The sequence below is a fragment of the Fusarium venenatum genome, assembly GCF_020744135.1.
Source record: "Fusarium venenatum strain MPI-CAGE-CH-0201 chromosome Unknown EDB82scaffold_2, whole genome shotgun sequence".
NCBI classification, from domain to species: domain Eukaryota; kingdom Fungi; phylum Ascomycota; class Sordariomycetes; order Hypocreales; family Nectriaceae; genus Fusarium; species Fusarium venenatum.
This window is the reverse complement of record NW_027072130.1, coordinates 6,356,794-6,368,877: the sequence shown is the minus strand read 5'-3', so window position 1 is coordinate 6,368,877 and position 12,084 is coordinate 6,356,794. Positions and strand designations below refer to the sequence as shown.

Below are 12,084 nucleotides of genomic sequence, written 5' to 3'. Positions count from 1 at the left end.
TAGTCGCCGTACCATCAGATCCAAGACTCTAAATGAACATTAGTCTTGGTAAACAGTAACATGAAGAAGTAGTATGACCTTTCATTGATTGGTTTCAGAAAAAGCCCGTTAGATGTCCCATTTGCCGAGAAATGTCGCAACGCGCTGGCCAAGCCATCAACCGCTGCTGCATTTTCGTTCCGGAAATGGTGACGTACTGTTGGCAGAGTTAAATGTGGGAGGCCAGCCTGATACTTGTTGAATCAACCAAGGTTAAATGTTGACAAGCATGTTGCTGCTGTGACAGCCCGTGGCAAGGTACAAGTGAAGAATGGCTGATGTAGGAGGCCGACCACCACAAATGCCTTGCCAATGAGCAGCATTAACTGTGGCCACAAGCATTTTGCCTGAAAAGTTTCCTCGAGTCACTTTTGTTCATAATTTGTTGGACTATGAGCAGAGATATTAGGCAGCCATGCGTCCTGGGGTTGGATGTGTCAGTTGAGCTGTTGGTCCGTCTCCTATATGAAATTCTTGTCCATCTCACAGGTGGCATTGTGTTTCCTTTCAACATTTGCGTACCTACTCAAGATACGCATTCGTACCAGCTTTTGAATACTACAAATCCATCTTTTTCTCAAGCAAAAAGTCTCACGCCTGTTGTATCGCAACAATGCCCCGACCGAGAAGACGACGCCCTACATGGTCCATGTTCCCCGACCTACATGATCAAGTGGCAGACAAACTTGACGAAGTCCAAATCGACTACACCTTCAACCCCAACGACGACGACCTTTCAAAAATCAAAGCATACGACACCCACATAATGGGCCGTTTCACGTGCACCAACGAAAAGTGCAGTATAAATGGCTGGTCAAGCATGAAAATCGCTATCACCATTCGCGAATACTCTCGAGATCGGTATAATGCCCGCATATATCACCAGCGATGCAAACGATGCAAAAGCTTGGGCGAACCGACTCTTAACGAAGAGTCGTACGTCGACAGGGTCACGTATCGTATCAAGAAGTGGAACGGCGTCGAGATGGAAAGACCGATTTGGGGAGGAGGCGATTCCAAGGGGCCGCACGAGAGAGCTTTATGTGAGGGGTGTAAGAATGGGCATTGCCGAGAGGGGCTTACTGATATTACTGATATTGCTTGGGCGTGAGGATGTTTTGTATAGCACGTGATCACGGTTACTATGAAAATAAATATCCTAAGTCTCATCTACATTAGGTTTTATAAATTGCCCTCTTTATATTTCCTGGGACAACTATTACCTTAAGCACGGGCTACTCAACCCCTCAGGTCCCCGCTGCCGTAAGACCTAGTATCCTCAACCATGATTAAGAGTGGCGGAGCATTCTTTGCAGCGTGTACATTTGTTGCCTAAATAAAGGACAAATCCTGACAATTGCAATAACAGTGAAACAAAATCCTTCAAATTAACACGAAACAGTCAAACTTTTCGCATCGTATCACATCATGGGCGCTGCTATCTCTCAATTGTGGACACCTCCTCTCATCAACATTGGCGTCGTTGGACTGCCCTCGGCTGGCAAGACTGCTATAATCCACAAGCTCAGTCGAGGCCAGAAACCAACACTACCACTAATGGACAGTCTGTCTCGCCCTTATTTATTGGATCCACTTGATATACTAACGTCAGGTTAGCTGTTAATACCACATGCTTCTTTCAAGGCTCTCAAGAGTACTTCATCTTCGACTACTCTGGAAATGAAAAACTGAGAGCAATATGGAGAAAACTTCTATTCAGATTACAGGCAATTGTCTTTGTCATCGATAGCACAGATAGAGCGAACATGGAGGAGACTAGGGAGGCGTTGTGGCAAGTACTACGAGAGGAAATGCTTGATCCTCAGCCTGTTCTAATTCTTGCAAATAAGCAAGACAATCCTGTGAGTATGAGGAAACACTACGGTGCCATGAAAAAGCATTGACATGAGATAGAAAGCTATGAGTGTGCTTGAACTCATTGAGTGCCTCGAAATAGAGAAGGATCTTGAGAAAACTAGAAAATGCGTTTGTGTTCTTTTCTGTCAGTTCTTGGAAGAGTTGCCTGCTGACAAGCATTTAATAGCGCATTATCGCAACGAGTTCCATTACCGGTGAAGGTTTAGTCGAAGGACTTGAGTGGATGCGACAAATTGTGCGTACGAATCCGTCGCACTGAGAAGATTGACGTAGGAAGAGAGTCCATCAACAGTTCCTTAATTTCTACCTTGGCAAGTCTCATTGTTCAGGGGAAAGGAGAAACGAGCATAAGAGACAAAATTAGTAGGTCAGTTTATACTGCTCAAATTTAACTTTTTACGCTGTTTATTTTCGTACCCTGAGTTAAAAGGCAGAACGTTATTCCGCATCATTTGCCGATTAATCAGCGGCATAGATCCACTAATTCTCGGCCTCGATCAGCGAGGTTGACACCAAAAAGAATCACCCCATTCCTGTCATTCTTTCCTATCACCACATTCAAAATGGCTGAGCACCCTTCTTTCACTCTTGCTGCCCTCTGTAAGTACTCACTTGACCTTCAAGATCGGCTTCTGTCCTAATTGGTCGTCCTCCCTTATAGTGGCTGCTGGTGGCACTGCGGGTTACATGCGCACGCGCTCTACTCCTTCTCTCGTGGCTGGTGTTGGACTGGGTGTTTCTTATGCCTATGCCGGTAAGTTTTGCAGTAGTCAGTTCTCATTCTGTCATTGACATGTGTTTGACAGGATACCTTCTCAAGAACAACAAGGACTACGGTTCTGAGCTTGCGTTGACAAACAGTGTTCTCTTGACTGGATCCGCTGTTCCCAGGATCATCAAGACTGGTGGCCGAGCACCTGTTCCTATTCTTCTCGGTGCAGTTGGTGGACTTGCCACGTATTACTATCAGAAGAAGTTCCGCGAGTTCCGATATGGTGTTTGAGCAAGCATTGTATCTTTACTTTTGACAAAAAGCACAATCTAATTGGAAGGAGCCTGATGTACTATACTGTATGATAGCATGAGAACAATTCATCTCAGTTTAGCGGATCGCCAAGTACGTGTTTGACATGTTTTGAATCGCAATTGAGCTAGAGGTACAGGGTAATAAGTCTCTCGAGTTTAGGATGCCACGAAATAAAGTCTGTAATGTCAAGATAAATGAAGACACGTTGAAAAGGTAGAAGAGAATTAATGGACTTGTTGTTTTGTTTGGAATCTCAAATATCTTGCATGGGCTCGCTGTTAATGTCGGGTCACATCACACGATTAATATCGCAGTTTATTAAGAAAACATCTCAAGAACAGTTAAAATTAGCTGGTTCCACTGATTAGTCATTTTTGGTTCAGCTTGTCGACTTGTCACCACGTGATTTGAATTGCCATTCAATGCCGCGTCGGAGCAGCAGGACAGTTTGACATGATCATCCGACCAACAATTAGCCAACGGTGACAAGTACCTTTCCCAAGAAGCGCGAATATCCTCCCGCCGTTGTACATGGTGCTATAATAGTTCCCGAGAGTCCGTTCGCACGTCCGTCGGCGTCGTTAATCGAACCGTTCTTCAGCCCTCGACAAGCCTCTTTCCAGTCCAGCCGACACGCCCGATACAACGAGTCGACAACGAAACAATACAATCAGCGTCGCTTCACTTGCGAATATTGTAGCTGATAGACCCCGTGAAACTGTTCACCACCCTCTCGATATTAACTTTCCACTTCTTCGCAATTCGCTGTGCCGCGTCAACCCAATTCTCCCTCTCCCTCTCCCTCTCCCTCTCCCTCTCCCTCTCCCTCTATGCTTCGGCGCGCTCATCCTGCCACCACGTGTTACAACTCAATCTTGGTACCATAAGAACATGCTCATTTATCCAACGTGAGATTTACCATTCTCCGCCTCCTAAAAGCTGACTGTGAATTCCCTTCCCCTCTCAACTCCGCCTACCTGTGGCATTACTTCGCCTAGACCTTAGACCTAAGACCGATCAAGGCACAGCTAAGCCCGGTCTCTCGGTCCCAGATTTTACCGTCCTTCTCCGTTCCCCTCATACGTAAGACGAGGCTGCGGAGCTATGATTCGCTACCGACCCTCTTAGCTCCAGAACTAACCCGTCATCATCCAGTTGTCAAAAGGCTGAGCATGGATCCTTTCAGGATTTCCCATTAATGTAGCTGAGCCCTGGTTCAAACGGATGTGTCGGCTTATGCACCATCAATTGTGCGCTGTCGTCATGACTTTAACTACCTGTATTAATAAAAACTCCGCACTACAGTTATAACGTCGACGGTCAAGGTTAAAAAGAATTAGATCCCCGCCGTTGAATGCATGCTTTCGTAGTTCTCTTAGTTATACCATAATTACCTGAAATGGCTATTCATCGTGTTCTGGCTCTCTTGAGCCTTTGGTTGGGCCTCGCTGCAGCTATCCCTTCATCCCACATTTACAAAAGATCGGTATCTTCTCAACCCCTGCCACCGAGTGAAGATCCGTGGTATTCTGCTCCCGATGGTTACGAAGATGAAGAACCTGGCACCGTGCTTCGTCTGCGTCCTGCACCCGGAAACCTGTCCGCCATTGTCGGCAACAGCTCCGCCATCTACAACGTTCTTTACCGTACAACCGACAGCCAGTATAAAGCCACATGGGCTGTCACAACACTCTATGTTCCCAAGCTAGGAGCGAACAGCACTGCTGCCCGTGTGTTCAACCAGAGTGCTGTTATTTCGTACCAGGTACCCTACGACTCGGCTGATGTCGACGCTAGTCCTAGCTACACTGCCTATTCTTCTGGTGGCACTGACTTGTTCAATCTTGCTTTGGGTCTGGGCGTCTTTCTCAACGTGCCTGACTATGAAGGCCCCTTGGCTTCCTTCACAGCTGGTGTCATCTCTGGACACGCAACTCTTGATTCCATACGCGCCGTGCTTTCTCTAGGCCTTGGTCTCAACACTACCTCGTCTCGTGTTGCGCTCTGGGGATACTCTGGAGGCGCATTGGCCAGCGAATGGGCTTCTGAGCTTGCAGTGCAATATGCACCCGACCTCCAGGAAACTGTTGTTGGCGCTGCCATTGGCGGTATAACACCCAACATCACTGCTGTGGTGGAGAGCATCTCCGGAAAAGATGCTGCAGGCTTAGCACCTAGTGGCATTCTTGGAATCACAAGCCAGTACCCCGAAGTACAGAAGTATGTCATTTCGAAGCTCAAGACAGAGGGGCCTCAGAACAAGACTGGTTTCCTGGCTGTAGAGAACTTCACCGTTGAGGAAGCCGGTGCCGCATACGCTGGGGCCGACATCTTTGACTTCTTCGAATACGGCATGGATTTGTTCCGCGATCCCAAGGTCCTGAAGGTCATCAACCGCGATGGCATAATGGGTTATCACGGCGTCCCTCAATGGCCTATCTTTGCCTACCAAGCTGTTCATGATGAGATCAGCCCCATTGCCAACACGGACAAGTTAATTGAGCGATACTGCGCCGTTGGAGCCAACATCTTGTACCAGCGTAACTCCGTTGGAACACACGCTCAAGAATTTGTTCTTAGCGCTGCTCCTGCTATTCAGTGGCTGGCAACTGTTCTGACAGGCCAGTACGCAAGTGTGTATAAGACTGAGGGGTGTACTATTCAGAACGTAACAAGGAATAGTACTGCAATCCCTTTAAAGAAGAGGAATGTACCAAACGGTGTGTTTAGCTTGTGGTAATTAGTTATAGCTCAGCCACTGATGATTTGGGGTGGATTGAGGACTTTGGATGTCTAGCTTTCTGGACATCTACATGATGAAGCATCGATGATCATGTAATAGGCTATATAATTTAATTGACCTGGATAAAACAAAGCAGTTTTTATATCATGTTAGACATCACGTGGTGCTACCAAAGACGTAGAGAAGGACAGGGGCATACCTACTATACGAAGGGATTCCATGCGAATACAAGAGACTTATTATCATTGTTAAGTTAGAAGTCAATAACCTCAAGACAGTCTTAATGATATGAACTGCCCCAATAATCCTGTTCCTTATGCCTCCAGCGTCCAAACGATACCCTGAAGCCATCACCTCCAGTAGTAGAAAACAACACTGACCGCAGCTGCAACGATAGGTCCAATGACCTTCAGCGCATCCACCATCATTTTCCGATTATTCCTCTTTACCATTGCACTGTGATCAGCGCGATCATTTACTCTTGGAAACGGCACAACTGGCACGTCCTTTCCAAGGAACCCACATAGTGGTTCCCACCCATCTCCAAGATTGTAATCCAGCCGTCTTCCACTCTCCAAAGGCACAGCCTCGCGAACTTTGCGATAATACTCCTCGTATGTATCTCTTGCTCGTAGTTCGACAGCTTCGAGTGAGTACTCATTGGCACCAAAGAAACCTGCGTGGATTTTCATCATGGCTTGTGGTGCACGAAAGCGCAAGATGTGCCATGCAACAAAACGTTGAAAGGCGGTGGTGCTGTAGAGAGTTTGTAACAACTCCGATTTATACGATGACCACCAACTCTCAAACTTCCTCTGGACAACGACGACTTTGGCATCAGGATATGCTTTGATAAGTTCCGGCACAAAGGTCGACGCGACATCGGTAGCAACGTCGTACTGACCCCAAATACTCTGCCAGTCGTCTCTGTTAAACGGTGGCCGAGGTGACGCACTCCCATCTGGGCTCTTGTAGGTATACTCTGGGAGCTCAGCGAGGTGAGGCCATGTCGCTTCAGCTGCCTGCTCGAGACTTGACCAAGGGACTGCCCAGACGTTGTCGAGAGCGTGATGAGCGTTGTAGCCTAGAATACGGTATGCCTCTGTCATAGACTTGGTGGCTGTGCGGTATAGACCAGCGTGAATAATTTTAAGGCCATCGTCGTGGGTACTGGATGGTGCAGTATTTGGTTGTTGTGTGGATGCCATTGTCTTGATTGTTGAGGATGATTTTGCAGGACAATCTGGTGACCAGATGACTTTGGGATCTGGCGGTACTTATCTATATCTGCTACGCCCTACAGCCTGACATAAGCACTGTAAGCACTATAACAAGATGATAACCCACTAATTCTGGATTGGTCGTAATTGTAAGACAGAAGTGTCAGCATAAAAATGGCTCACAAAGGTGGTAGTCGCGTTTCACACGCTCTGGGATCAAGGAAAACAACATCTGAGATTGACAATAATGCTGGGTTTAGCATTTCTATTAAGTAACATGAAAGCTCACGCTTGTGTTTTGAGGGATAACAATAAATGATAATCTTGGGATCTGTTCCCAATAGCATAAAGTGACTTGTATCTCGTTTCTTGTGCTTTGGAAAGCTGACGTCTCTGATACCCTGAGGCATACTTGGCCAAGTTCTCGACTGGGGGTTTATCGCCTCGTTGTGTAGCTTCGGAATCATGGGTATACGAATGTCGCTGCTCCGATGCTGCCCAAAACATCACAGACTCGAAGTCGCTCGTGCTCTCAACCTGACACCATACTTCAACAGCATGATCGGTGCAGCTATTGCTAGAGCCAATTCGACGAAAGCCAAAGCACTATTTCCCCATCCATACCCCAGCGCAGAATACATCTGGGGTGTAAAAAGCGGGAACAGAAAAGCTGCCAAACTGCGTGGAAACTGCTGTGCTGCAATGGCACTAGAGGTATGATCTGGATACGAATCCATAAGATATGCCTGCAACGGCATCCCCGCAATTTGCATACCGAACATTGTGACACAGATGGCGACATCAACCCAAGCCCAGTGAACTCGGTACTCAGCGCACCACCCGTAGACAACGAACCCGATTGGTGCCACAAAAGCAAACATGAGCATCAAGGGGACTCTGTGCTCTGGAAGATGCTGACCTCCTGTGCGACGTTCAATTTTGTGGAACCAATAGTCCATAAGCGGTGCGCCGAGTTGTGATGCGAGAAGTTCTCCAAGGGCGCATGCGATGTAGTGTAAGCCACTGATTTCGACAGACTGTCCGTAATGCTGCCCCCAGAGCTCTGCAAAGCTAGATAGTACAATGTATAGAAGGCCATAGCTAAGGGCTGAGATAACAGCTGCGACTTGGATGATTGGATGGAATGCTAGTAGGCGCAGAGGACGACTCATAGCTTGACCAAGAATCTTTGTCAAAGGCATCTCTTCTTGAGTACGATCCGCATATGTGTAGTATGGCTCGCCAGTTTCCCTGCGTAACCTCTGAGCTCGTTGCCTTAGAATTGCCGGTGCATATGTCTCTTGGAAAGTAGTGAATGACAGAGCGGCCATTGCTACTTGGAACAAAGAGGTTGACCAGAACATCCATCTCCAGGTGACTCTGTAGGTCATAAACCCTCCAATGATTGGACCTTTTGGAAGAATCAGTGATTTGCTGCTACAAAGATAAGATTATTGATACTTACCGACTGCAGCACCTATCAAAGGAATGACCATATACCAACCGAGTGACTTTCCACGCTGATCTGGACGCCAGATATCACCTAGAACGCCTCCTCCAAGGGCGTAAACAGCACTGGCTCCAAACCCAGCAAGGAACCTTGCACCGATCAGCAACTCTTTTGTGTTTGCAAAGCCACATGCGACATTCCATATAAGAAACCAGATGTTAGAGACGTGTAGGATGGTTTTGCGCCCGTAAACTTCAGACAGAGGCCCAATGACAAGAGGCCCGAAGGCAGTAGCCAAGAGGTAGATACTCAATGCCATTACTGACTGTGTCGGTGTCATATCCAAGTCTTTGGCGATGACGGACAGTGCAGGAGCCATAACTGTTGATACAAGGATGCGGTTAAACCCGGTTACTGAAAGGACATTCGTGACGGCCCACTTGCGTCGCTCCGGCCAATTCTTGGGGTTGTCGCTGTCGAGGTCATTGAAGGCGACTAGATATGGGTCCGGATGAGTCGCTGTGATGACAGCGAGCTCAGTATCTAACACAGGTCCGAGAGGGTTCTGTTTCACGTCGGCCATTTTGTTGCAGACTGATTGATGAGATCATCTAGATAACAGTCAGATCTCCAGTCTTCCATACAGTATATATACCCCGCAGGTGACAGGCAGCAACCGGAAACCGTCGCTTCCGCAGTCAAGTAGCGCGGAGTTATCGGTCACGATATGTGGCTGCTTATCTGATCAATTTCCACTTATCAGATCGGCAAACTAGAATGGTAGGTAAATCATGGGGGAAGCGCGTAAGCTGACGAATGGGATGGCCTTTGTATGATGCACGAATGACTCACTGATCAATCAGGTTCAAGACGAAGGATCGGGTAAGTCAAAAGGACCCGAACTGTCCGAGCCAAGACAGTAATGCACGCAAGAGACAGTGAGTTTCACCGCTTTGTTGTATCTCAATATACAGCGATTGAGCTTTACTAGATCAAAAGCATAATAGACTGTGAAGACTGATGTCCGGATCGGCATTGGTCAAGGCAGGAAACAATCGTAATTAATGTTATTGCACCTAGCAAAAACAAGAGAGCTTGTAGTAAAATCTAAAGCCTATTATAGCAGGCTCACAACTTGGCTCGAGGAACACTGGCGAGCTCTTGACTATCGCTACTCCTCCAAACAGCTGCTGCCTTTGCCTTGCTGCCTTTCCACTGCCACTTTCGTTGATCCTGTCTCTCATCAACAAGCAATTTATGCACAAACTGCCCGAAGATTGGCATCATCTTGAATCCGTGTCCACTATCTCCACTCAGAACTACCAGGGTACCGTTCGTATCAGGGACGTAGTCGATGATGAAGTCAGAGTCATCCGTATCCGCGAACCAGCAAAGATGCTGGTCGATCAAGGGTCGGTCTGCAAGCTGGGGAAACACTTCTCTCAGAAGTTGGCGGATGTGTGTCTCGTCTTCGAGGGGCATGAATTGTGAATCAGACAATTCGGGGAAGGGAAGTGAGAGGCCATCTTTGGTGAAAGAGTAGTTTGTAAAAGCACCTCCCATATGGCAGAACTTGAGTTTCTTGGTCTTCAGATCAGGCTCAAAGAAAAATGCCAAATCTCGCACGTTTGTGACGGGGATTCCCTTGAGGTGAGCTGCTTCTTCGTCTGTAAGTTGGATGTGTGCGACACCCCAGGCCCGACCTGTCATTTGCTTCCCGACTCGAGGAAGGAGGTTGGCAGCATCAGCACCCAGAGCGACGATAGTCGTATCAGCAGTGTGAATGCTTCCTCCACGAGTCCGAGCGCCGATACACTTTGTACCCTCGCGACTTGACGCATACAACAAAGAGTCAACTTCACCGTCATTCTTGCCCAGATGGAACTTGACACCAAGCTTAACACACTGCTCATAAACAGCTCTCAAAGCATTAGCAGAGTGGCCATAACCGGCAAGCTTGTTGTGATAGCCTTTGAAGCCCGTGAGAGGACCTGTGAATTTGGGGACGAGCTTCTTGATCTCTTGGCTGCTGTCGACACGCGTGGTTTGGCCATTGAAAGCTGGATTCTTTTGAAGAGACTGAAAGTAGCTCTCCACTGCACCCTTTGTGTTTTGGGCAGCTTTGCCGGATGTCACGTTGAGGAAACCTGTTTGGTGGTAATGAGGTGCGTAAAGGGGATCTGATTGCCATTTGCGAATGGCGTCCTGCCAGAAATGTCAACCTCAGGTCTCCACATAGAGAGTGAATAGGTTACGTACCAGGGCCAGTTGGGTATAAAAGTCATCTGCATACTCGGCGCGGATGACCTTGTTGAGGTCGTAAGCTGCTGAGAACCGACTCGGCACATCCACGTCCTTTTCGAGTATTGTGATGTTCTTGTAACCCTGTTGCGCAAGCTCAAAGGCCGTGGCCAAGCCGAAACAGCCGCCACCGAGAATGAGGATCGATTGGCGTGTTGGGTCTTGAGACATTGTGCTTGAGATGGCCGGGATAGTCCAGAGGTTTCAAGTCGACAGTGATGAAGATAAAGAGAAGAACAGAGTAATGGAGTAGAGGCGAGGCCTTGTTAAAAATACCTGCATGCTGACTCTCAGGTTGCTTTGGCTGGTTGAAGATAATAGCTACCTCGGATCCCGATCCGATATCGCGATACCAGATGATACGATGGCCATGTTCTGGTTGGACAAGATTGAAAAGGTTCATAGAGTCTCTCCATAAGGACCGCAAAATCAGTTAGCGTAGCCGATGGAAGCTTTCAGTGGCTGTGGACATGGACAACCTCCACCAATTCCGTACTGTTCCCCGCTTCATCGGTCTCTACCCCGGATTTGACCATGGTCAGGTGGACAGTTCTTGGGAAACACAACAAGTGCACATCCAATTATGGCGGTGAATATTATTGAGGCCTGGCGGTCATGACAGGAGGATATAATTTGAACATGGGGCACGTGTCAAGTGAGTAATTTCGCGAAAAGAAAACCTCTTCAACAACGGTCCCGGTGCCGATAACCGGACATAGCATCTGCCGTTGCCAACGGATGCCGTCCCGAACAGTGTATGAATCGTCGTCACACCGTCGGAGCATATTGCAATATCGTACCATTTATCGCTCTTGATATATAAATCATTTTTACAATATATTTGCTATATAATTCATAGCAAAGATTAGGTTGAATAGAGGGAATGTAAAGTTCTTCCATGCGGCTCGACTATACGCTTTAGGATCGTGAAACATCTAGCCATAACGCAGCGGAAGTGACTAAACAAATATTAGAACAATGGCGTCTTTTATTCGCCTAAACTTCGCTACCTGCTCTGCAAAGAGATAATTCCAAGTCCAATGTGATGCTATGGGATCTCATGAGAAACAAACGTGGTAAGACTCCTTACATGCAGCTTAATTGTGCACGATATATAAGCGCCTAGTAGCAAGCGTCGAATTGAGCTGCTCATCTTTGATAACAAATAAAACGCCTCCTCGACGACCCATTTTACAGCCTCATAGGTACTCAAGCGAGACATGCGAAGAGGGCCACCGGTCAAATTACCCCGGAGATACCAAAACGTGTCCTTGGCATATGAATCTTGTCGCCATCGCAAAATAAGATGTGGTGGCTCGCAACCTACCTGCGGTGCTTGTGTGGAACATTGTTAGTTCTGTCAATACAGAAACAAGCGAGAGGACGTTAGTGTATATCATGATTCGGGCCAAGGATGGGCGTCTTC

At 47.4% G+C, this 12,084-nt stretch overlaps 7 protein-coding genes across 7 annotated transcripts; 4 read left to right on the top strand and 3 right to left on the bottom strand.

Annotated features, from left to right (window-relative positions):
• Positions 1–652: 652 nt before the first annotated feature.
• Positions 653–1,150, top strand: EDB82DRAFT_475593 (zinc-binding domain-containing protein; the record flags this gene model as incomplete). Its single annotated transcript, XM_065608041.1, has 1 exon — positions 653–1,150. One exon carries the CDS (start codon positions 653–655, stop codon positions 1,148–1,150), a length of 498 nt encoding a protein of 165 aa, XP_065464912.1.
• Positions 1,151–1,217: 67 nt separating this feature from the next.
• EDB82DRAFT_177388 (ADP-ribosylation factor family-domain-containing protein) lies at positions 1,218–2,390 on the top strand. Its single transcript, XM_065607132.1, has 4 exons — positions 1,218–1,603; positions 1,657–1,901; positions 1,954–2,025; positions 2,084–2,390. Exons 1-4 carry the CDS (start codon positions 1,468–1,470, stop codon positions 2,174–2,176), a joined length of 546 nt encoding a protein of 181 aa, XP_065464911.1. The 5' UTR covers positions 1,218–1,467; the 3' UTR covers positions 2,177–2,390.
• Positions 2,329–3,046, top strand: EDB82DRAFT_177370 (transmembrane proteins 14C-domain-containing protein). Its single transcript, XM_025735448.2, has 3 exons — positions 2,329–2,517; positions 2,579–2,671; positions 2,724–3,046. The coding sequence occupies exons 1-3, from the start codon at positions 2,481–2,483 to the stop codon at positions 2,918–2,920; spliced, it is 327 nt and encodes a 108-aa protein (XP_025586154.2). The 5' UTR covers positions 2,329–2,480; the 3' UTR covers positions 2,921–3,046.
• A 1,297-nt stretch (positions 3,047–4,343) lies between these two features.
• Positions 4,344–5,684, top strand: EDB82DRAFT_427214 (secretory lipase-domain-containing protein; the record flags this gene model as incomplete). The annotated part of the gene is made up of 1 exon (XM_025735447.1): positions 4,344–5,684. One exon carries the CDS (start codon positions 4,344–4,346, stop codon positions 5,682–5,684), a length of 1,341 nt encoding a protein of 446 aa, XP_025586153.1.
• A 182-nt stretch (positions 5,685–5,866) lies between these two features.
• Positions 5,867–6,923, bottom strand: EDB82DRAFT_500077 (uncharacterized protein). Its single transcript, XM_025735446.2, has one exon. The coding sequence runs from the start codon at positions 6,893–6,895 to the stop codon at positions 6,038–6,040; it is 858 nt and encodes a 285-aa protein (XP_025586152.1). The 5' UTR covers positions 6,896–6,923; the 3' UTR covers positions 5,867–6,037.
• A 161-nt stretch (positions 6,924–7,084) lies between these two features.
• EDB82DRAFT_500076 (major facilitator superfamily domain-containing protein) lies at positions 7,085–9,091 on the bottom strand. The gene is made up of 2 exons (XM_025735445.2): positions 8,373–9,091; positions 7,085–8,318 (listed from the first exon to the last, which is right to left on the bottom strand). Exons 1-2 carry the CDS (start codon positions 8,938–8,940, stop codon positions 7,414–7,416), a joined length of 1,473 nt encoding a protein of 490 aa, XP_025586151.1. The 5' UTR covers positions 8,941–9,091; the 3' UTR covers positions 7,085–7,413.
• Positions 9,092–9,312: 221 nt separating this feature from the next.
• EDB82DRAFT_536767 (FAD dependent oxidoreductase) lies at positions 9,313–11,243 on the bottom strand. Its single transcript, XM_025735444.2, has 2 exons — positions 10,617–11,243; positions 9,313–10,562 (listed from the first exon to the last, which is right to left on the bottom strand). Exons 1-2 carry the CDS (start codon positions 10,827–10,829, stop codon positions 9,486–9,488), a joined length of 1,290 nt encoding a protein of 429 aa, XP_025586150.1. The 5' UTR covers positions 10,830–11,243; the 3' UTR covers positions 9,313–9,485.
• Positions 11,244–12,084: the final 841 nt, after the last annotated feature.

Coding starts and splice junctions, on each gene's coding strand:
- EDB82DRAFT_500076 (XM_025735445.2), bottom strand. CDS start 8,940: ATGGCCGACGTGAAACAGAACCCTCTCGGACCTGTGTTAGATACTGAG. Junction 8,319..8,372: donor TTTGATAGGTGCTGCAGTCG/GTAAGTATCAAT, acceptor TTCTTCCAAAAG/GTCCAATCATTGGAGGGTTT.
- EDB82DRAFT_536767 (XM_025735444.2), bottom strand. CDS start 10,829: ATGTCTCAAGACCCAACACGCCAATCGATCCTCATTCTCGGTGGCGGC. Junction 10,563..10,616: donor TTTATACCCAACTGGCCCTG/GTACGTAACCTA, acceptor CATTTCTGGCAG/GACGCCATTCGCAAATGGCA.
- EDB82DRAFT_177370 (XM_025735448.2), top strand. CDS start 2,481: ATGGCTGAGCACCCTTCTTTCACTCTTGCTGCCCTCT. Junction 2,518..2,578: donor TTTCACTCTTGCTGCCCTCT/GTAAGTACTCAC, acceptor CCTCCCTTATAG/TGGCTGCTGGTGGCACTGCG. Junction 2,672..2,723: donor TGTTTCTTATGCCTATGCCG/GTAAGTTTTGCA, acceptor TGTGTTTGACAG/GATACCTTCTCAAGAACAAC.
- EDB82DRAFT_177388 (XM_065607132.1), top strand. CDS start 1,468: ATGGGCGCTGCTATCTCTCAATTGTGGACACCTCCTCTCATCAACATT. Junction 1,604..1,656: donor AACACTACCACTAATGGACA/GTCTGTCTCGCC, acceptor ACGTCAGGTTAG/CTGTTAATACCACATGCTTC. Junction 2,026..2,083: donor TTGAGAAAACTAGAAAATGC/GTTTGTGTTCTT, acceptor AGCATTTAATAG/CGCATTATCGCAACGAGTTC.
- EDB82DRAFT_500077 (XM_025735446.2), bottom strand. CDS start 6,895: ATGGCATCCACACAACAACCAAATACTGCACCATCCAGTACCCACGAC.